General features: G+C 42.1%; 1 protein-coding gene across 1 annotated transcript in view; it reads right to left on the bottom strand.

Annotated features, from left to right (window-relative positions):
* Window positions 1–9,876: 9,876 nt before the first annotated feature.
* LOC121931165 (sodium- and chloride-dependent GABA transporter 2-like) overlaps window positions 9,877–23,135 on the bottom strand; it is a 42,584-nt gene continuing 29,325 nt past the window's right edge. Inside the window, exons 8-15 of the mRNA XM_042468582.1 lie at window positions 22,756–22,859; window positions 20,886–21,010; window positions 18,097–18,209; window positions 16,180–16,317; window positions 13,933–14,035; window positions 13,268–13,368; window positions 12,061–12,231; window positions 9,877–10,330 (exon numbers count right to left, since the gene is read on the bottom strand). Of these exons, the coding sequence (XP_042324516.1) occupies window positions 10,208–10,330; window positions 12,061–12,231; window positions 13,268–13,368; window positions 13,933–14,035; window positions 16,180–16,317; window positions 18,097–18,209; window positions 20,886–21,010; window positions 22,756–22,859 (978 nt within the window). The 3' untranslated portion in view covers window positions 9,877–10,207. The remainder of the gene's footprint in view (window positions 10,331–12,060; window positions 12,232–13,267; window positions 13,369–13,932; window positions 14,036–16,179; window positions 16,318–18,096; window positions 18,210–20,885; window positions 21,011–22,755; window positions 22,860–23,135) is intronic.

Raw genomic sequence — 23,135 nt, 5'->3', positions numbered from 1 at the left:
TCAGAATAAATCTTCTCTTATGATAACCAAAACCCAGTTAATCATAGAATCATGGGCCCAGTACAGATGGGCCTTTTAGTATGTAAGGAATACGTACTAGGGTTGCCTTGGGGCATCGCTTACAGACACCTCAGAACCCTAGTACATATTCCATATGTCAAAATGGCGGCACCCTGTACACATGGGCGCCACCATTTTGATGTGATGGACACTTCGCATCTGCACATCTTGGCACACTTGTGACGTCCTGAGTGCGCTGTTGGTGCACTTGGGCATCACAAGTGCGCCAGAAAAATACCTTCTTTTTACGGGTTCTTTTTTTGCCGGTGGGAAACCGCACAGTTTATCCGCTGCAGCTGCCCGCCGGCGGAAAAGGAGGTGCTGGCAGACCGCCCTTTTTGGGCGGTCTGTATCCCTCCATAGACTCAAAAAGTTGGAAGAGACCACAAGGGGCATCCAGTCCAACTGCTATACAGGAACTCGCATTCAAAGGCCCCCTGACAGATGACCATCCAGCCTCTGTTTAAAAACATCTAAAGAAGGAGACTCCACCACACTCCAAGGAAATTGAACAGGTAAGGTGATAGAATGCATCCTTGCTTGACCCCTTTGCCAATTGGGAGCCATCCTGTTTCTCCATATTCTGTTCTAACCATAGCCTCTTGTCCTAAGTACAGATTTCTCATCAGTACTATCAAATGTGGCAGCACTCCCATGTCTTTAAGAGTATTCCATAGCTTTTAATGATCTATTTCTATGCAGTCAAAGGCTTTGTTGTAGTCTGTGAAGCACATGCTGATTTTCTTTTGGAATTCCTTGGTTCACTCCATTAACCATCATACGTTTACAATGTGGTCTCCAGTTCCTGTTCCTTTTCTGAACCCCACTTGCATTTTAGAGTCAACATAAGTTAAAGGTGACTTGAAGGTATACTAAGAAATCAAGAGGATTCAGGTCAGTATGTGAATAGGGTGTAATGTAAAGTTGTTCACCACACAGTGCAGATCAATTTTCAGTTCATCTGCACTGGATTACCATTTTGGGTGGAGAAGAAATTGAGGGCTTGTCAAATTTACCTGTCCTTTGAAGCAAGCATGAGCAGGTATTCAAGGTAATCTGGTTTGAGATTACCTCACGAGCCTAACTTACCAAGATTGCAATGAAGATGCATCTGAAATAGTTATGTACAGAGCTTAAAGAAGTTATGTTTGGCCATTACAACTTCCAGAATTCTGGGAATTATAGTCAACTCCCCCCTTTCCCAACTCTATCAGCCAAAAGAGTGATACAAAGGAGAACTGGGGGGGGGGGGGGTCGTCCTATTTTAGTTATCATTCTTTCCCCTGGTTTTTATTACTATTGCTATAGATACTGACAATCTTAATAAATTACTGAATGAAACCATGATGGAAAAAATCAGTTTACCCCTCTGTTTGTCCTGATGCAGAAGATTTTTCTCCCATGACAATGAAATGTTATTTATGGAAACAGAGCGGTTGCCATCTTCCTCCAATGTAACTATGGCCTGAGGGTTGGGTTTTTTACACACTATAAAGAGACAAACCTCCTTTGCCAAGGACTGTATACTCAGCAAGAAAGAGCAACCAAGGATGGTTCTTTGATGAGTGCACATCCATCCAATGGGTACATCCATTTACAGAAACATTTGTAACAGAAACATCAGGGTGGAAATTATATGGCTCCCCACCTGTTGTTCAACTGCAGCTCCCAGCATTCCTTACCATAGGCTATGCTGGTTAGGGCAGCCCACTAAAATCTGGAGAGCCACATGATTCCCAGCTCTAATTTAAGGTATAAAACAGATCAGATTTTTTACACAGACACCTCAGAATGATTCTGCCAAACTGCCACCAGCAGTTACAAGAGACTGTAAGTGTTCTGCAAGCAATACACGTTTGATACAGCTGTTGCCAAATCTAAGAAATGTGAAACCTGAAGCATAGATACCCATAGATGCATAGATGCCTGATGTTTATGTCTATGAAGTTATTGATAAACAAGGACAAAGATTTTTCTAATCCATTGCCTAGAGTTTCACATATTTCCTATTATGTTTTCTTTAATATAAACCAGATTTTTAAAAAACAAAACAAAACAAAAAACAGGCAGGGCAGGGATCAGCATCTCCCTGAAAGGGAAACATTTGCTTGTCCAGCCTAGTTTCAGAAAGTGATGCTGAGGGATTTTTGATTTGGTGCTCCATTTTGTCCTTACTTTGTTTAAGATTTGTATGAAACCTTTAAATGAGATCATTCATAGGTTTAGAGTCCAATTCTGTTTTTCCTTTTCATTGGGCCTTGGTAAAGCAATAGAAATGCTTCATTAGTGCTTGGCCATGCTGTTAGTCTGGAGAAGGGCAAATAAACTGATAAGGTGGAAATACGCCTACGTTACTGACTTTATGGAACCAGGAAGAGACCTTTTTTATTGCTTCAGGTCTTTTAACTTGTTGTAAATTTTATGGCTTAGTTCTTCTTTTTAGTTGGATATTTGTAAGATCTGTATTCTTTTTTGTATATATTATCTCCTTTTAAAAAAAACTGATTTGTTGTGACTTTTGACCCTTGGCTGTGTTTAACTGACTTTCTTGATTTTATTCTACTTTATATTCTATTTTATTACTACATTACCCAGAGAAATTTGGCTATAGGGTAATTTGTAAGTTTGATTAATAGACAAAAAAATATGGAAACTCATCTTCTGATGGGGGGTTGTTCAGTTGTTATTGTTGTTTTGGGACTACACCTCCCAGAAGCATTCACCCAGCATGACCACTGGCCTTGCTAACTTGAGAAGGCTGGGAGTTACAGTCCAAAAAAAGTAATTTTCCTAAGTGCTGACTAGAATAAAAGGCACTGAGCAGTAGAAAGTATACTATCCTTATAGGTATATTATTTAAAGACTTCTGAATTGATTTCCTGCCAAGGAAGGACACAAATTGAGCGCTCATATGCTGCAGTGTTGCTGAGGAGGTAAAGAAAAAGTCTCTTCCAAACACAGGTGAGGCGAGTCAGAGGCGAACCCTGTGGTGATGTTGCTCTGCTTCATCCAGCCCTAAGATTTTGCTAATCAGGTATCCGAACCATTGGCAATATTTGCTGGGGGGAAATATATGTAACCTCATTTGCCACTCCCTTTAATAGCAAACTCTATTGGTGAATGCCAGCAGAATTGTAACCAAAATAGGGCCTCTGGAACAGAAAGGGGAGGTGTCTATATACTTGGAGAAATCCCAAGGTATGCAGAAATGCAGCAAATATCTTTCTGCACATTTTGAAGAAGCAATAAAAAAGAGGCCAATAAAGACTGAGCATGATCAAAGTTTAGCACTGGTTATCATCATTTGTCATTTGTCCATCAGGGGCTGGTCTGAAGAAAGAGGCTCCTCCCTCCCTAACTGTCATCTTTCGGCCTCTGAGGGAGAGAGTAGGCTGGCCCAGTTCCATCAGGGGCTGGCCTGAAGAAAGAGTGCCTCCCTCCCTAACTGTCATCTTTCGGCCTCTGAGGGAGAGGAGTATGCTGGTCCAGTTACATCACACGGGGTGGCGAAGAAAGAGGCTCTCCCTCGCTAATCTGTCATCTTTGGCTCTGAGGGAGCGAGTAGGCTGGTCCCAAGTATCATCAGGGGCTAGCCTGAAGCACGAGGCCTCCTCCCTCCTGTCATCTTTAGCTGTAAGTGGAGGCGAGTGGCCCAGTTCCATCGGGGCTAGCCTGAAGATAGAGGCTCCTCCCTCCTTAACTGTCATCTTTCGGCCTGTAAGGGAGAAAATAGGCTGGCCCAGTTCCATCAGGGCTAGCCTGAAGATAGAGGCCCCTCCCTCCATAACTGTCATCTTTTGGCCTCTGAGGGAGAGAGTAGGCTGGCCCAGCGTCATCAGGAGCTAGCCTGAAGAAAGAGGCCCCTCTCTCCATAATTGTCATCCTTCAGCCTGTGAGGGAGAGAATAGGCTGGCCCAGCTCCATCAGGGCTAGCCTGAAGAAGAAGAGCCCTCCCTCCGGTCCATCTGCTTTGGTCCAGGCCTCAGAGGGAGAGAAGAATACTGGACCTGATTCCCTCCCCCCCTCACCATTCCCTTCTCCTTTTGTGTCGTGTCTTTTAGATTGTAAGCCTGAGGGCAGGGAACCGTCTATTATCCCCTCTGTTGTAAACCGCTCGGATTCCCAGTGATTAGGCGGTATATAAATAAAACTTCTTCTTCTTCTTCTTTTTCTTCTTCTTCTTCTTCTTATTATTATTAATAAAATAGAAAGAAAGTGGGACTGGGCTGGACAAAACAGAACTCGACTAATTTATACTCAGTGTATTCCTGGAGAGGAGCATGACAGCCTGCTCAGAACCTGGGACAGGAGCATTCCTGGGAGAAAATGAGGACACACTGCAATATTTTGGCCAGAATCCTGTTGGCAATACAATCCAAATAGTTTTGGTTGGCCTGGTGCTGATGGCTATCCAGTACCTCCTTGCACAGTACCTTTGTCCAGTTGTGTTGTGGCAATTAGAGAGCACCCAGGCACAGATCTGAACCCCCAGTTACTGACAGATTTGCATGGTCCCTGAGGTACCAAGCCTGAGCTTTCTTGCCAATCTCCACAGCAGCAGCCAGATGACACCAGGAGTTCATCTACACCATCTAGAATTCTCCTGGCTGTTCCCAGAGTATTCTGAACCTGGAGCTGCTCTGGATTCCCCCCATTACCTGCACACTCTACAGTGATGTCAGGTGGCTGTCTACATATGTGTCCCACTGTTCCTCCTGGCACTGGCACTACAGGTGCAAGTCACTCCCTCTGAGGACAGAAATAAGGTACCCACCCAGCATTGATCACATTGGTGGTGCCTTGTTGTGACCTGAGTGAGCTATTTGCACCAGCAGTTCTGGTGCCAAGTAGCACAGCAGGATGCATATGTAAACAGCCATCCAACGTTGCTGCAGAGTGCTCCATGTTCTCCTGCAAAATCCAGAGCAAAAGGTGAGTTTTTAAAATCCTATTTAGCTAGGGACATGGCAGATTCAATGTGGAAATGGTCTTCCCTCGTGAAGAAAGAGACCACTTGCATTGGGAATTTGGCCCTGGATTATGTAGGCAGGTTGCAGTGAGTTTGCAGGGGAAATCAGCATGATTGGACATGTAGACATGCTTTTGCCCCCCCCCCCCCCTCCCCGATAGTTATTCAGCTGCTGCAAGGCTGGGAAAGAAGGCCTACCCAATGATCAACCATTATTAAGTAAGATGGCACAGCATCACATCCCGCCAGCAGTCCAGAGAAATCTTGGCCTGTGAAAGCTACAGTGAAGAAAGCAGAAAGAAGAGGATCAACTCAGCTGACATGTGGTGCTGGAGAAGAGTGCTGAGGATACAGCGGATGGCCAAAAAGACAAACAAATGGGTCCTGGAACAGATGAAGCCTGAACTCTCCCTGGAAGCCAAGATGATCAATCTGAGGTTGTTGTACTTTGTCCACATTATGAGGAGACATGAATCACTAGAAAAGACAAGAATGTTGGGAAAGGTAGAAGGTAGTAGAATGAGAGGAAGACTGCACATCATATGAATAGTCTCAATGAAGAAGGTCACTGGCCTGAATCTTCAGGACCTAAGCAGAGCAGTGGAGGAAGGGGCTCTTGGAGATGTCTCACACACTGGCTCACCATGAGTAAGAGTCAACTCAAGGGCAGTTAACAACAACAACAAAAGGCTGTGTTTGGAGAACAATGCACCTTCACCGTATTAAAAAACATTTTAAATCAATTAGTTCAGTTTCTATATGTGCCACCCTTTATTTGTATTCATCCTACCTGAAATTCTTACTCACTAGGTATGATGGTTTGTGGTGAAGGTCACAAGAATAAGTATTTCTCTACAGGACTGCTAGGACTCTCTCTACTATGTAAATTCTGCTTCTGCCATAGGCTCACTATTATGACTGAATTCATCTTTCTCTCTCCTGCTGAAAAAGTTCCTGTAAAATTCCTGTTTCCTTTTTCAAGAGCTGTATCACTAAACAGAACTAAAGTGCTGAGGACACCTTGTGGCTGCTAGAATTAAGTTCTTGATTTTTTAATAGTTTTAGTGGAAACTGCATGATTTTACTCTAAGGATGGATGACTCTTGTCATTTTCAGTAGGAGCTTCGAAAGGCTACGTTTTGGGACTACGGTTTCCAGGATTTCCCAGTCAGCATGGTGAGTGGCCATGATGAATGGAAGATTCTTAGAGCTACAGCCTCCCAATAAAGTTTTCTGAGCTCTGGCTTTGCTTTCTGCCTCATTCAAACATTTTAGATCTTAAAGTTTTTCCATCAGATTCATGAAGACATTTGTAATTCTGGGATGTTCTTATTAAGAATGAATGAAATAAAAATTCCAGGGGTCTACACTCGTAAAATTTAATAGATATAGCTATGCCCAGTATCGAGGGGATCAAACAGTACCTGCCTGACATGCAGATACTAAAGATGAGGCTATATTTTATCACCCTACTTATTCAACTTATACACAGAAAATAAGAGCAAGTTAAGACACAGAAAAGGAAGAGTGGAGATAAGAGGAAGGAAGACCAACACTCTAACATATGAATACTATACTATACTACTGGCAGAAAACCTAATAGACTTGGGTCAGTTACTAAGGAAGGTCAAGGATGAAAGCACAAAGTTAGAGTTATTTCTGAACATAAAGAAAACAAAAATAATGACCATGGAGGATCTACATAAATTCAACCTTAAGCAAAGATGAAATCAAAGAAGTTAAAGATTTCTCAGACATTAGATCAAATACTGATCAGAACAGAGACTGCAGTCAAGAAATCAGAAGACTAAGAATGGGAAGGGCAGCTATTAAAGAACTAGACAAGATCCTAAAGATTAAAAATATACAACTAAGCACTAAAGTAAGAATCATCCAAGCCACTGTATTTCCCATCACCATGTAGGGATGTGAGAGCTGGATAGTGAGGAAAGCTGATAGACAGAAAATCAACTGATTTGAGATGTGGTGCTGGAGAAGAGTGTTGAGGATACTGTGGACAACCAAAAAGACAAACAAATGGGTCCTTGAACAGATCAAGCCTGAACTGTCCCTGGAAGCCAAGATGGTTAAATTGTGGCTGTCATACTTTGACCACATTATGAGGAGACATGAATCACTAGAAAAGACAATAATGCTAGGAAAGGCAGGAAGAAGTAGAAAGAGAGGAAGACTGCGCATCATATGGATAGACTCAATCAAGGAGGTCACAGGCCTAAATCTACAAGACCTGAGCAGAGCAGTGAAGGATAGGGGTCTTGGAAATGTCTCATCCACTGAGTTGCCATGAGTTGGGTTTGACTTGAAGTCAGTTAAGAAAAACAGTATCAGGGAAAAGAAGAAGCATGGACTCTAATTAGGTCCACATACATTGTTGACTAGACAGGAAGACAAGGGGCTAAGTGCTTTTCTGTTTAAAAATAATAATCTCTCTAAAACCCATTCTCAAGAACTATGGAACCTCCCATTGATTTGGTATGGGCTGCAGGCAAGTGGAGTGAGAGGGAATGTGACCTTGCATGAGTGTCTCAGTTTTCAGCTGTGAAATGCTGGAAGATATATACAGTAAACCCTTAATGTTGCCCACCCCTTTGGCCAGGTCCTGGAAAGGGGAAGTGTGCAGACATGCCCAGGAGACAAGAGTGCTCTAAGGGCACTCTGTGCTTGGCCTTTGCATCCACCTTGGCACAGTGGACGGATGGGCTTCCTTTGCTGTATATCTCTATGAGACACCAATAAACCTTCTTTTAGTATCAATGGCTTTGTCTTCTCTTGACTATCTTTGAATTTGCTGGTTACAAGGAGTAAGCAATTCTCTTGCTGCAACAGCTTCACTGTCTATTCATCTATTTTCAAGCATGATTCAAAGTGCTGGTTATGATTGATAATCCTATATGACATCAGTCCAGATTCTCTGAAGGGCCATATTTTTCCATGGCGGGTTCCACACCGCCAAAAAGTAAGTGCTCGGCACGTACTAGGGTTAGGAAAGGGCATCCTTTCCAGACGCCCTTAACCCTAGTACGTGCCAAGCACATACAAAATGGCGGCACCTATTCTACATGGGCGCTGCCATTTTGACGTAGCAGATGCTTAGCGTCTGCACATCGCGGTATACAAATGATGGCGCAAGTGCGCCATTGGCGCCTTGCGGCGTCATAACCGCACTGCAAAAAGAACCCGCTTTTTGCGGGTTCTTTTTGCTATGCCGGGGAACAGCGCGGTTTGTCCACTGCAGTTCCCTGGTGCTGCAAACACAGGCGCGGGCAAGCTAAACATACCCAGCTCCCTAAGTCTCTCCTCATAAGGCATGGTTTGCAGACCCTTCACCATTTTAATTGCTCTCCTTTGGAAACACTCCAGTTTTTCAACATCTTTTTTGAGTTGTGGTGCCCATAACTAGATACAGTATTCTAGGTAAGGCCTGACCAAGGCAGAATAGAGTAACACTATTACTTCCCTTGATCTAGACACTATACTTCTACTGATGCATAGAATCGCATTGGCCTTTTTAGCTGCCATATCACACTGCTGACTCATGTTCAACTTGTGGTCTATTAGGACTCCTAGATCCCTTTCACACATAGTCTCATTCAGCCAGGTGTCCCTCATCCTGTATCTATGCATTTCATATATATATATATATATATATATATATATATATATATATATATATATATGAGCGCCCTAAGTGCAGTACCTTACATTTCTCAGTGTTAAAATTCATTTTATTAGCTTTGTCTATTCAGGTCATTTTGATCCTTTCCTCTGGGGTATTAGCTATTGCTCCTAATTTGGTGTCATCTGCAAACCATCTGTTTATCAAACCATTTCCTGTATTGCTATGTACTGTATATGCATTATCCTACTTGAGAGTATGTATTTTCCCTGGAAAATGATTAACCATCCATTATGAAGCCAAGCCCTCCCTCCAGTCCATCTGCCTTGGTCCAGGCCTTGGAGGTAGAGAGGAACTGCTGGACCTCTTACCCTTTCCCTCCACCACCCCCTTCTCCTTCTGTGTCTTGTCTTTTTAGATTGTAAGCCCGTGGGCAGGGAACTGTCTAACTAAAAAGATTGCATGTACAGCGCTGTGTAAATTTACAGCGCTTTATAAATAAAGGTTAATAATAATAATAAGTATGCCCCTTATTTTTCATCCAAGTCACTGATAAACATGTTGAATAGCACTGGGCCCAAGAGAGAACACTGTGGCACCCCATTGGTCACTTCTCTCCAGGATGAAGAGGAGCCATTGGTGAACACCCTTTGGGTTTGGCCGGACAACCAATTACAAATCCATTTAACAGTTGTCCAGTCCACATTTTACTAGCTTGTTTGCAAGAATGTCATGGAGAACCTTGTCAAAGGCCTTACTGAAAGTTGGAGGATCCTGCAAATTATCCAGAAAGAAGGCAAAAAAGTAATCTTCAGAAAGGCCCTCTATCCATCCCACCATCCTCAGAGGTATGTTGGTGGGAAGATGGGATGGGAGCTTCTTGGTGGCTGCCTCCAGATTCTGGAATTCTCTGCCTAGAAAGGCTGGACTGGGACACTCCACAGCATTCTTTACTAAGCAGGCAAAGACTTTTTTGTTTCAACAGGCCTTTAGAAACTAACTTCTCATTGAGAAATGATGCTGGCTTTTAATTTGTACCTTTTTAAACGTTGTAACATGCCTTCAATGGGGGTATGTGGGAAATTAATTATACAAGCTCTGGTAATAATTTTACAAGCCCTGTAAACTTGGGGGGGGTGGGCAACGAGAACCCACTCCTCAATATAAATCACCACCATGCCTTTAAAAACACACACAACAAATCAGAAGGAACAATGATTTATAGATGGAAGAGAAAGCTCCCTAGAAACCCACAAGAAAAATTCTTCTGTGACCATGTTAAATATTTCCATCCCAGTGTCCTGTCCTTCCTGTTCTATTCCCCGAAGAAATGTCAGCTGGAGTCATTGCTTGTAAATGTGCTGCCAGCCAGAAGCTGGCACAGCACCTGCTTCACCACAACAGCCTGGGAGAGCTCTCTTTCCTTAGCAGCCACCACTGATCCTTTGGAAGGGGAAAGGGATGTCAGCTCACTGTCCCTCTCTCCTTAGCCATCAGCAGAGTCCAGGATTGTCCAGTACTGAGTGATATGCACCTCACTCTTAACAGTGAGAATCTAGCTCCGTCAACATCAAGAGCCCAGTTCCAGTGGTGGGGAAGGGCTGATGGCTTGGACACATTCTCTGGGGCAAGTCTTCATCTGGACAGACAAGCTGGTGGAATCTCTGAAAGACAAAGTGAACAGGAAATGAAGAGAGATGGAAGAACCTTTTACAATTGGGGGGGGGGGGGGTGTTGCCCTGTTCCAGAAGATTCAAGAAATGAGATAGGTTTAACCCTGAGATGTTTCACTGGTTAAGGTGAGAAACAAGATGGCACCCCCTTCCATTCCATGTACAGAAGCCAACTTGACTGGTAGTTGAATCTTTCTTCAAGGCTGCTGATGGAGAGTATCCATCGCCATACTTGAAGGTAGCAGGGTAAGTTGGAGGTTTCAGACTAAGAGCCTTATCACATGACAAATGTAAGCCGATAAACAATGAGAGAGAAATGGCTTTCTCCTTACCTCTCCACATGATGTTGTAGCATTTCCATTCTCCTTCCAGAGGCAGATAGTTGTAAAAGCCTGCTTTTTGCCAAATGGATTTTTCCAACACAACAAAAGAAATGCTTTTTATGACTGTCTCGGGAAGAGAACAGAAATGCTTCAAGGGTATGTGGATTGGTAAACATAAAGCTGCTTCTCTCTTGCTATGTGTCAGTTTACTTTTGTCATGCGATGAGGCTCCTAGGTAGCATAGTGCACATCATTCCTCAGATACTTTGATTTGTTCTCCCAACATCTGCCACTGCCTCATCTACATTTTATTGCAAGGCTGGCCTTAGTCTGAGACCCAATGCCTCTTCTCTCCCTCCTTTCACCTCTGTGAGAAGCAATTTTGGTAGAACCCTGAAGGGTCTTCTCCATCTGTCTGTTCTCAAGGCTTCCTATGACCAAATAAATCAGATATATCTGAGGAAACAGACCAAGTCCACAAAAGTTTATGCTGCAACATCGTTTGTTCAGTTAGGCTGAAAGGTGCTAAAAGATCCCCTTGCACAATAGCATGCCTACAAGGCCTTCATCATAAGTTCGGAAGCTTTGGGCTTAGACTGCCATATTCCTAGCTCAAAACAGCTCTGTTTATGGTCGTCACCCAGTGAAATAAAAATGTACAGTATTCAGTGCACCACTAAGTCAAACAATGGCAGGCATTCTCTCTCTCAACCCTACTCTTGTATTTCATATCACACATGATTACTCCTCACAATAGGATGTTCACTTAATTATGTTGTTTTTTAAAGGAACCACAATGAGTAGTCTTAACACACATTGATCTAAAGCAATTTAAACTTGAATGAAACCTCTGAAGTTTGCTCCTTTCTGTGAAACCTGAAATAGTGCCCCTGAATGCTATGAAAGAGCTGTCCAAGTTTAACTATAGCATTCATTGCAAAACTATATACACCACATAGCATCTCCTTTAAAAGTAGCTCTCAGCAGTACAGTCCTTGTAATCCCAGAAAACAAATTTGTACTTGAAAGTACATGAAGCATTTCATCTGCAAGTCAAGGAGCAGAGGAGAAAGAGAGAAGCAAAGGGGCACTACAAAGTAAATCTCTCAAATGGTGACATTTTAAAAGTGTCATGCAGTCAATAATAGGGACACAGGAAGGCAATTTGGTCTGTGTAGCCCTCAAGGCAACTGAAATCCAATCACACCACTAGCTCCTGCTAGTAACAGAGTGATCCTTGGCAAATTAGTGTGAGGCCCCTGTTAATTAACTTGAAACACTGCAAGCCCAACCGAGGAGGCCTTCCTGTCTATATACTGGCACCTGGCTAGTGAGCTTCCCCCCAAACCAGGTAGCTCCTTTGCCCCCAAGACCCCTGCTGAGTAACATGAAGTTCACCTCTCTCAGTGGTCCTTTAATGGTTGAAACTTTGTAGCCAATCCAGAGGGGGATGCAGATCATAGATGAAAGAGCCAACAGCCAACCCAGAGTGTCTCCCCACCATGGGTATACATATTTCTTGTTGTATGTCAGTGGCGTGTATTTAATCAGAGAAAAGAAAAATGTTGCCTGGAACAGAAAAGAGAAAGGGTTAGATGTGACAACATTAGCTACCAGTAAGTCATTTTCTCACTTCAATAACGTAAGAGGAAATGGCAACTGGCACAAGGTCAATTTCTTAATGTAAATACCTATTTCAGACTGAAGAGACACTTCCACACATTATTTTGCAAATGAGACACAATATGTTATAATCAGAGATACGATAGTGCCATAATTGGACCTCTTAATGTCCGTAACTTTTTTTCGTAAATATATCTAAACACAGAATACAGGGTCATGTGGCACAAGGGGCCCCAAACTACAGTGTAATACTGTTCTATTTTCTTTCATTCATTTATTCACAGATAGCTAGGCAGGCATATTAAGCCTAAAATGATGACTAAAGTTAGCTCCTTAAGCCTAGGGTCTCTTCCCCCCAACCATGAGCCCTCCAGATGTGATGGACTATTTAATCCATACCCTCCAACTATCCCAGTTTGGCAGGCACAGTTCCACTTAATTCTCTGCCATCCCATTTTCTCAACTGCTTTTTTTAAATGTCAGTTTCTCTCTGCTCTCAATTTTCCTTCTTCATCCTTGGCTTACTTCAGTTGCTGCAAACAGAATAAGTGCAAAAGCACTGTGCACTCAGTTAACTCAGCAGGAGGGAGAAGAGGGACAAAATCTTACCCTCCCCAGTTGACTTATTAGGGGTGTTTTTCCCCAGTCTTTCTTAAACTCAGTATGTAAACTCCATGGTTTCGCTGCTCGTGTGTTCCTCCCCATTAATAATTGCTCACTCATTGCCTGGTCACATCCTTTTGACTACACTCAGATGTTGTTCAGCCACACAGGTTTCAGATTTCCTCTGGGAAATGTTGGAGAGTATGTTCATCCCATTATCCCACACCAACAGGACAGTGAAAAGTTAGGTCAGGCTGCCCTAAAATGTACTTCTTGAGCCTATGGGATAAGGACAGGCCATCTCTCTTTTTACAAATCAGTTGGACCCACTGCCCGCTTGCCAACTTTGTCCGAAGCCTCCAGAAGATGCTTCACTCACCAGGCAAACAGCAGGAGTTATGAACAGCCAACAGTATTTGATGAGAGGCCATGGCCGATAACCAATCATGTCTTCAATGTTATCATAGAAACGGTCAGCACCTGTGAAGGGGAGGAGAAATAATAAATGAAGGGCAAGGAGGAGAACCAGCCCACTAAAAACATATGAAAGGAAGGAGAAAAAGACAGTTGAACAGATTTACGAAACTGAAGAGGCACAGTGCTTTGCACAGAAAAGGCTGAGAAAAGAAAATGCATCAAGGTGGCCCTCAGCCATTTCTCTTAGCAATGGGATAATGAAGGGCAGATTAGCAGAGTGACCAACGTGATTCTTTCCTCTTGCTTGCTTGCTTCTAACAGGCACCAAAGCCTCTTAGCACTAGCACACAGTGTTCCCCTGCTTCTTGAAACCAAATACAAAGACGGTTCCTGAAACTTAAAAATTAAGCAGCAGACCATTTGAAAGTCAGCCATCCGAGGCCAAACTTCAGCCAAAAGAAATATCTTGTGATATTTTTCTAAGCAACTGCTCTTGGTGAAATTGCACCATCTCCATGCCTGCTTCGCCCAGTTCTAGTTCTAGTCTGGTGCTTTAATACCAGTTTCAGGGAGTATAGAGAGGATCTTCAGAAAATGGCACATGTTTCCCACTAGATGTGTACTTACCATACACCCAGCCAATGCAGAGAGTCTCAAAAATAGCAACAAAGAGCAGGCAAATCCCACTGGCAGCATAGTAGTCAAACAACTGGAAGACATACATCCCACCCTGAGGAGGAGAGCACAAACATGAAACAGTGATGAAAGAAAACAATCATTGGGCCTGCAGGGTGCATGTGATTGCTGGAGGATGAGGTCCTGTGCAGACTTTGTCCCCCAGGGTTATATTTTAAGCCAAAAATGGGATTTTCAGGCCAAAAAAAAAGGCTCCGGGGGGCCCATTTTTGCCCATAACCATTGGGCTTTGGCAGCCTTGACAGTGCAGCCTGCTGAGTGTTTGGTGGGGGCAAAAATTGCTTTCCAGTTCTCAGAACATTCCCACCTGTAAAAAGATGGAGGAGAATAATTACAGTTGTTTATAGTCCCTTTCCAAGTAATCTTTAAAAGTATTGAGTCTTCTCACGCTGATCTGCAAATGCCATGTTTAAAGTAATAATTTACAGTGGCCCCTTCACATTGCTGGGGATAGGGACACAAGACCTCCATGAAAGTGGATAAACTGCAAATACAAAGGTACTATTTTTTTTAACCTGAAAGAATGCTTCTCTGGGAATCTCTAGGTCCACCAGTGCAACTCTGTGGTCAACATCTGCAAGACCAGAGAATTGTTGGAGGATCTACAAATGCCTAGAGAAGTGTTCTGTTCTCTCTAGGAATCTCTAGGTCCTCCAACACACCTTCTGGTGGATGGTGATCATAGAGTTGCTCTGGAGAGTAGCGATTCCTAAAGAAAATATATTTATCAGATCTGCAAAAGTCATAGCCACAAATGACGAGGGCCAATTGTATTGCAAAATGCTCTACTGGCTGTTAAGACAGAATGCATTACTCTTAAATGACAACTGTTATCTATGCTGGGCTGTCAGGGGAGATATCCTATATGGGTAAATAATTACTGCAAGATCCACAGCCCTGGAGACTATTCCTTAAAATATGTCACAGCATAATGGGAAGGCCAATGGTACAGACTTGTCTTTGGAATTCAGTCTGTGTGATGCTCTCCTTTCAGCCTCTTATTACCACAAGAGTGAAAAAAAGATGATAGGTTATAGTCTGGGAATGCAGAAAGTCTATATTTAAGTTCCCTCATGGAGAGAAACTAGGAATGTGAGGTATCCAAGAGGACTGTATCTATGAAAACTATTTTGTGCCTCTGCAGCATTAGATCCACTACACAGATGCCAATGATCTATGTGATGTCTGCTCAGGATTCTCTTACATTCTCATCTGAAGGAAACCTTTTGACTTCCAGAAAAGCAGTTCTAGTGAATTTACAGCGCATCAACACCATGAATTCATACATTTTCAGAACCTTAGTTTTGATTTCAGATCAAAAGATTTCCCTAACAAAAGACAGACTTGAGAATGAAGGTACAGCTCCTGTTGTGTCTAACAGCAGAGATAAGTAAGCTATTCAAATAGAGTGATACAGAAAGTTAAGTTTTTCCTATGTGCTTTGGCCATACACACACCTGCTTAGCTTCAGCAAGGATGATTCGTGTAGTTTCAGATCATAGTCTTGATATTAAGTGCAACAGGGACACTTAATAGCCCCCCCCCCCCACTGAAAGTATCTCTGTTATGGATGCATAAATGTGTCAGTCTCATTTTAATTGCATTTCTCAAATCCCCAACAGTATCTTCTTCCCACTTCCAAATGAGGGTGTGAAACCGTCTTTTGTTCCTACACATAAACAAACTGTTGTATATTCTTGGAGTATTTTTTCTTCAAAATACACATGGTTTTTGCACATGATGTTCTAATGCACACCTTTTCTCCCATATATTAAAGCAGGGTGGGAAGTATATGGCCCTCCTGATGTTGTTGAATAATACATCCCATCAGCCAGGACTGAAGAATGCTGGGAGCTGTAGTCCAACATCATCTGGTGGACTACATGATCCCCCCTCAGACAAAAGTGTTTTTGTGCACAAAATATATGCCTTTATAGTTGTGTATATTTTTTCAGTGCATGCACATATTCACATTCATTTTTCTTCATGATAATACATAGCAACACTCGGTAGCATACAGATTTCTGAGGCAAGAAGCAGTTCTTCCTTTTGTCAGTCTTGTGAGACAAGAATAATAACATGATTAATTTCTCTTCAGTCCCTAACATTAGCTGAAATTTTACATTTAAGAAGCTGTGTAAGGAAACGAAATGTAGCTCCTTTCTCACAATGCTTTACCTCTGTGATCATGATCAGTCCGACAAAGTAGGAGATGATAGATATCAAAAGGATTAGAATTTCTCTGCGGTTCTTTTTCCGGAAAATTCCAGGATACATGTCAACTAAGGCGGTCACCAGGCTTTCCACGCAGACAAACTACGGACACAGGAATCAAAACTTCCATAAGATCTTTGTCACTACAGAAACTCACTTGATTTAACATTTTCTTTTCCTTCTACTCAATGAGGCATCTACAAGTTGCTGAACACAATCACAGCTTCATAGATTCACTTGAATGTTCTAGGTAACTTGTGGCTAGAGTTAGACAATAACAGTTGGAGTGTTTTCCTCATCCTGAAGTTAAAGGAGAGATCACTCTCACGATGGGTTTGTTTTGTTTTGTTTTGCAGCTTTTCATATCATTCAAAAAACTGCAAAATGTGTCTGACTCACAAGCAACTGTAAGACAGTAAAAACATATGCATAGAATATACCATAGGAAGCAATGCCTCTATCAAACTGTATTTCCCCCAGAATTCATTACATCTGTTTAATACATGATATCAAAAAATCCATCAAGTGATAGTCAAATGCTGAAGCAAAATGTATAATCCTATCTAATCTGGAAGATTGCCATCATTATGAAACACAGGGCCCATACAGACAGGTCAAAAGAAAGCTGCTTCAGATCAGTTTGGAGGTATGCTTTTAACATGAGGCATGTGTCCTAAGAAGCCAGAAGCCGCACCTAAGCCATGCTCCAGTTCTAAGGACTGGAGCGCAGCTTTGGTGCATCTTCTGGCCTTTTAAGATGCATGTGTCATTTAAAAAGCATACCTCCAAAGTGACCCAAAGCAGCTTTATTTCGGCCTGTCTGTACGGTCTCTAAGAGTGGCTACTCAAACCACCTTCAATTCTCTTAAAAAAAAGTCAATTTCTGCACCTGTAGGTTTTTTTAAAATTACCACTAGGGAGTTCATTCCCCATAAATTCACTACGGTCCTCTTGAAGTAGCCTGTTGTCATTCTCCAATCCGGTATCATTGCCTCCCCCCAAAAAAGAATTCTGCCCTCTTAAGAAATTTTCCTTTAATCCCCATATGCCTAGCATTGCCAAGAGTGTGACGCTGGAAATCATTCATATTTAGAACTCTTATATTTGCTGTGTTCACATTTACTTGGCAACTTTGCCTGTCCCTTTTCTTTGAATGCCTAAACTACATTTTTAAATGCTCAGCCAATATTTTAAGTTACTGTGATGCCAAAAACTGAAGGGAAATGTCGTTGGGGAGAAAGAATCCTTATTTGGAATGGGGCAATGCACTCATTTCTCCTTTTCCCCTAATTCTACCACTGGTTTAACCCAGGATGGGATTTGGTAACTCTTCTAGATAATGTTGGACAACAAACTCCAGAAGCCCTAGCTAGAAAAGCCAATGATGAGGAATGCTGGGAGCTGCAGTCCAAAATCATGAGAGAGTCAAATGATCCTCATCCAGTTTTGATGACTCCCTAAAGTTTCAGGAAGGATTTGTTCCTTTTCCTATCTTGAGATGATAAGGATTAAGCCCAGGATTTTCTGCATGCAAAGCACAACATGCTGTACCACTGAACTACAACCCCTGCCCTGGTTCTTACATGTTGGCCTTCTCCCCTTTATTCATGCAACTGACTCCCCTGCTAAAGGGCCAAGCGATAAAGAGAATTTTCTCCATTTCTCATCCATCCACCAGCTCCCAGACTTGGAAGAGGCTGTTGAAGAGAGGGGGGAGGTGTTGAAAAACAGTGTGTATCACTGAATTAGTGAGGAATGTTAGCATTTGCTCTCTAGCATCTGGAGGCAACCTAATTTTCACCCCTATTCGGGATGAAGAGAAATAAGTTGTCTTTCTGGTGAAGCACACGGCTGGACTCTGCCCATTCAGTGCATTTTTACCTGGCTGTCTAATCCCAGCAGAACGATCATGACAAAGAAGAAACAGGCCCATAATGGAGAGAAAGGCAGCATAACAACAGCTCGGGGGTATGCTATGAATGCCAGTCCAGGTCCTGTGAAGAGAAAGCAGTTGAACTGAGTGTGGTTAAATATGGGAACTGTGAATATGTACTGTTAATGCTGGTCATGTGTTGAGGGCAATACCATCTGAGATGGTGGTCCTCTTTCAGGACTTCACCAATGAAGTGCTGACTGGGAATTATGGAACTATATTCCAACACATGGAGAGCTTGTGGATAGGATTATTATGAGTGCCTTCGTTCCATGCCTGAAAGATGACTGAATGCTTCTACATACACATGTGTGCCCAAACACCTATTCATATAGAAAATAAATATATTAAAAAGAAAGATAAGAGTACTTTGTGCCTGACATACTTTACTGAATTCTTTACATATACTGAGGAGTGCTCCATAAGGGCTAGGCTATGGATTAGCAATTAAGAAGAGGTGAGTGAAGCACCATTTCCTATGAAGGCAAAAAGTCAGGAAGGATCTTATTGTGAGCTATTTCTTTACTCATTGATTCTGATTTGAGTTTTCTGGATAATATACAAAGTATCTTTGAGCCTGTAAATACTGATGAAGTGGACAAGTTTCTTGGATGTGTAAGGAAGACAACATGTCCCCTCGATCCTTGCCCATCTTGGCTGACCGCTCAGCGTTACTTCAATCTATAATCAGTGCATTCCTTAGGGAGGGGAAATTTCCATCTAAGCTCAAAGAAGCAGTGGTTAAACCACTCTTGTAAAAACCCTCCCTAGATCCCCTTATAAGAAACAATTATAGACTGGTCTCCTTATTACCATTCCTAGGCAAGGTGATTGAGAGGGCAGTTGCCTTCCAACTCCAGGCTATCTTGGATGAAGCTGATTATCTAGACCCATTTCAAACCTGCTTCAGAGCGGGATATGGAGTTGCAGTGACCAAGGATGGCATCTCTCCTCTAAATGCCTGTCTTGAGTCAGTAATGGGCTGGATGAGGGAGGTGCTTGCGATAGGTACCCCTGGTCCAGGGATGGAGATTTGCCAACCAGTCCTGGACGGGGTCACACTTCCCCTAAAGGATGTTGACAGTTTGGGAGTACTCCTGGACTCGTCTCTACAGTTGTCATCTCACATGGAGGCAGTGAACTGGAGTGTTGGTACCAACTTCGGTTGATAGGCCAACTGTGCCCCTACCTGGCCCAGAGGGACCTTGAAGCAGTAGTACATGCACTGGTAACCACTTGTTTAGATTTCTGTAATGCACTCTAATGGGGCTACCTTTGTACCACGTTCAGAAGCTTCAGTTGATCCAAAATGCTGCAGCCAGACTGGTCATGGGAAAATCAAGATCAAACCATATTACTCCAATATTAAAATCTTTACATTGGCTGCTGATCAGCTTCCGGGCACAATACAAAGTGTTGGTCATTACCTTTAAAGCCCTACATGGCTTGGGCCCAAGTTACTGAAGGATACGCCTCTCCCTACACAATCCATCCTGCACTCTCAGAACATCAGGGAAGAAATTATTAGAACATAAGAAAACCAGACCAGTTACAACTTTCCATAAAGCCTTCACAGCCGCAGACCCTAAATTATGGAACAACTTACCGGAAGAGATCCATCTCATTACAACCTTAGAGATCTTTAAGAAGGCACTTAAGACAGATCTCTTCCAGCAGGCTTATCCATCTGAGCTTCTATAGCTGATCTCAAAGAACACTCCCACTTCTGATTTGATAGCATGGAAAACAGACAACAATTTGGTCATTTTAATGATTGGTAGCAGTGTTGGACCAGATGTAACATTGGCTAGGTCCACCAGAGCTCTTGTTATTCTTAATTTAAAACTACATAAACAACAAAAGTATGACTGTCAAGGAGAAAAATATGCAAAGTATACATGGCATAAATATCGCAAAAAAAAGACGCGGAGAACATGGTACTAGAAATGTCCCAGTTCAGATGAAACGTGCCTGTTATTTGAGCCAAAATTTCACTACTGAAAAGAGATCTGTTGTGAGGGCTATTTTACACATTATATGGCAGAAAACCCAGGTTTGCCACCTAGCAGACATGGAATAGGGTATCAATATCAATCCTGGCTTTATACTTTTATGTACCTTTATAGCACATGTATTTGGAAGCATGTGCTTTCCAAGGTTTCACATTACCTTTCTAGGTGCTCAAGGGAAACTTTTTTGTGAGCATGCCTGCTGCAAACTGTAATGTGTAGACTTGACCTTATAGGTTTAGATAGGATGCTGGGGCTACAAGCATGACCTTCTTCATATAGCCAGAAATGGATTGATTAAATTCTTCTGGAATGTGTACAGTGAAGAGTTCTGATGTGACAATTGGGCTGCACTTGGTGAAGTCCAGTGAGAACTGTCAAAGTCCATAACAGAGGAAGGGTGGGAAGCACATCTTTGGTCCCACATCAGAGACCATAGGTTTCCTCTTGAAGAAAACAAGCAGGAGCCACCTTGCCAAGCATGCAATGTAAAAGGGGATCATATAGACCAGGATGGGCAGATGGCATTCCAGATGTTTCTTGTCTAAAACCCCCAACAGCCCTAGCAAGCATAGCCAGTGGTAAGAGATTATAGCAGTCCATAAACTTCTGGAGGGCCCCAGCTGCCCACCCTTGTTAATAGCACAAACAGATTATGGTCATCATTGACCTGGCTTGCCATTTTTCTGTGTCTTCAATAAAAAGGTCCATATTCACAAACTGCTCACCTGATTCAGCTACTTCAGAAATAGGCACTCCTTGTTCTTGTGCCATAAAGCCCAAGATGGAAAAGATTGCAAAGCCAGCTATAAAACTTGTACCACTGTTGAGAAAACACAGAGCGATGCAGTCCCTAGGAAGAAGAGACCAACGTCAACACAGAAGACCAAACATCCAGTTAGAAAACAACATCGTTCTGTAAGAAGTGGCAGTCAAGCTAATAACAAGCATTAGCAGCAACCAGTAAGACAAAACAATCTGTAACAAAAAGTGCACATTCCACAGTTATCACTCAGTAAACTGCATAAATGTTGAATGATCCATTTAATTTGCATGCACTTGAATATGAACAACCATTCTGAAAAATCTTTGTTTTCCCAGAAGAGAAAGATGTTCAGAAGAGGGATTTCTACTTGTATGAAAAAGGGATACTTTTGAGAAAGTAGCTGCCAGCCATAGATTTTTAGGAACTTTCAGTTCAAACAATTAGTTTTTAAAATAACATACTGCTAATAATTCATCATGGATTTTTTAAAATTAAAATATTAACAGATTATATTGCAGCCATCAGTTTATACCAAGAAGGGTTCCATATTTATAGACCATCACATTGGCCAAGATCCTTCTATGATATTTACTCAAAAGTAAGTATCTCCTTCAAAAGTTAACTTGAAGCTTTGTTCACAGCTCTTGCCTCTTTTCAGTGCTTCCGACCAAATATGTCAAGTGGGTTACTGTCTAATTAACTGAAACTTCATTTACACAGTTCCTACTTGCCACCGAGTGGGAAGCTTTAATCCCTGAATTTGTTCACTATTTCTACTTTTCATTTTTAATTAATTAAAAGCTATGTAATTACAATTCAGTTTAAAGCACCAGTAATTTATATGCTACATTGAACAGAAAGCAATGTTTTAAAAAGAAGCTGCAAGGAAAAGCCAGTGGTTAAAAGCATGGGAACGTTGAGAAATCTCAACAGCAATTTCTAGTTCATATTTCTTCGGTGCAACTGTTTTTAAAAAATTTTTCTAAACATTTCTTTTTTAAAAAAGCAGTAACAGTTTCAAAGGTTACAGAAATCCAAAAGCAAAGGGCTGATATTATCTGGATTCTCCATAAAAAGCAAGCAAGCAAATGGCAGCATATTAATATGGTAGTTTAAAAGTAACAGACGTCAAAATACCAAGTATTTTGCTATATATCATAGAGTGTTTGGGAAGAATAACTTGACAGGAGGATTCCATTCTAGGTGGAATCACTGTGTTTCTTTTAACATGTAGTTTTCCATTTTGTTTCTGAAAGGAAAGCAACATATACCTTCCAGCGTTTCACACATGATAACCAGGACAAGGGACCAAGCAATGTCAGAGTAAAGGCAAGATGGGAAAAGTTATTGAGTAAGAACACACAAGTCAGGGAAGGCTGCAGCAGTTGCTTTTGCAAGAGCCTACAGCAGAGGGCAAGACTCCATACCTTTCTCTCCTCTCCACTTGCTGAGACAATTGAATGCAAACTGCTTTTGCACTTTGAATTGAGTTTGCAGCAGCACATAAGCTTAGGACATATGGAGAAAGTGAGAGGAGGAGAGAGAAACTGGAACATTTTGAAAGCAACTGAAAAGCTGGGAGAATGGATAATTAACAAGGAGGAGGTTGATGGAACTTTGATGGGTCTATGGCAAGTTGGAGCATATGACAAATAGTCCCATTTCATTTTTAATAGGGGAATTCAGATGAGCACAACATGTGGAAACAAGAGTAGGAATTCTTCAACCCTGTAAGTTACTTCAGCTATACATAAGTACTATTAAAAGCTTCAGAGAGAAAGGAGCAAGTGTAGAGGCTGGGGCTGTGAATTCTAAAGGTAAACTTCCTTTACCTGTAACAGTTGTTGTGATATTTGTTGTAGCTGCCCAAAGCTGTCAGGCATCCCAGGCAAATGGCATAAGAAAAGAAGATCTGAGTGCCTGCATCCATCCATACCTAAAAGCAAGAGAAAAACATAGTAAAGCGGTAGAATGTGAAGTCAAAAGGACCTTTCCTGAACGTCTTGAAATATATTCTTGGTTCCTCATGATGGATGGCCAAATGTTGCAAATGGAAGGTTATCCTCAGAAAGATTGCTATAGGAGAGAGATGGTTATATAACTATGGGGCTGTACAACTGCCCCTAAGGGGTGGTCTGCAGCCACCCCTCTTAGTGCCAAATTGTGACTTTTTCAGGCTATGTGGCTGTGTTCTAGAACAGTTTATTTCTGA

Source organism: Sceloporus undulatus, chromosome 5, assembly GCF_019175285.1.
Source record: "Sceloporus undulatus isolate JIND9_A2432 ecotype Alabama chromosome 5, SceUnd_v1.1, whole genome shotgun sequence".
Classification (NCBI taxonomy): Eukaryota; Metazoa; Chordata; class Lepidosauria; order Squamata; family Phrynosomatidae; genus Sceloporus; species Sceloporus undulatus.
This window is presented reverse-complemented; position numbering and strand designations above follow the sequence as displayed.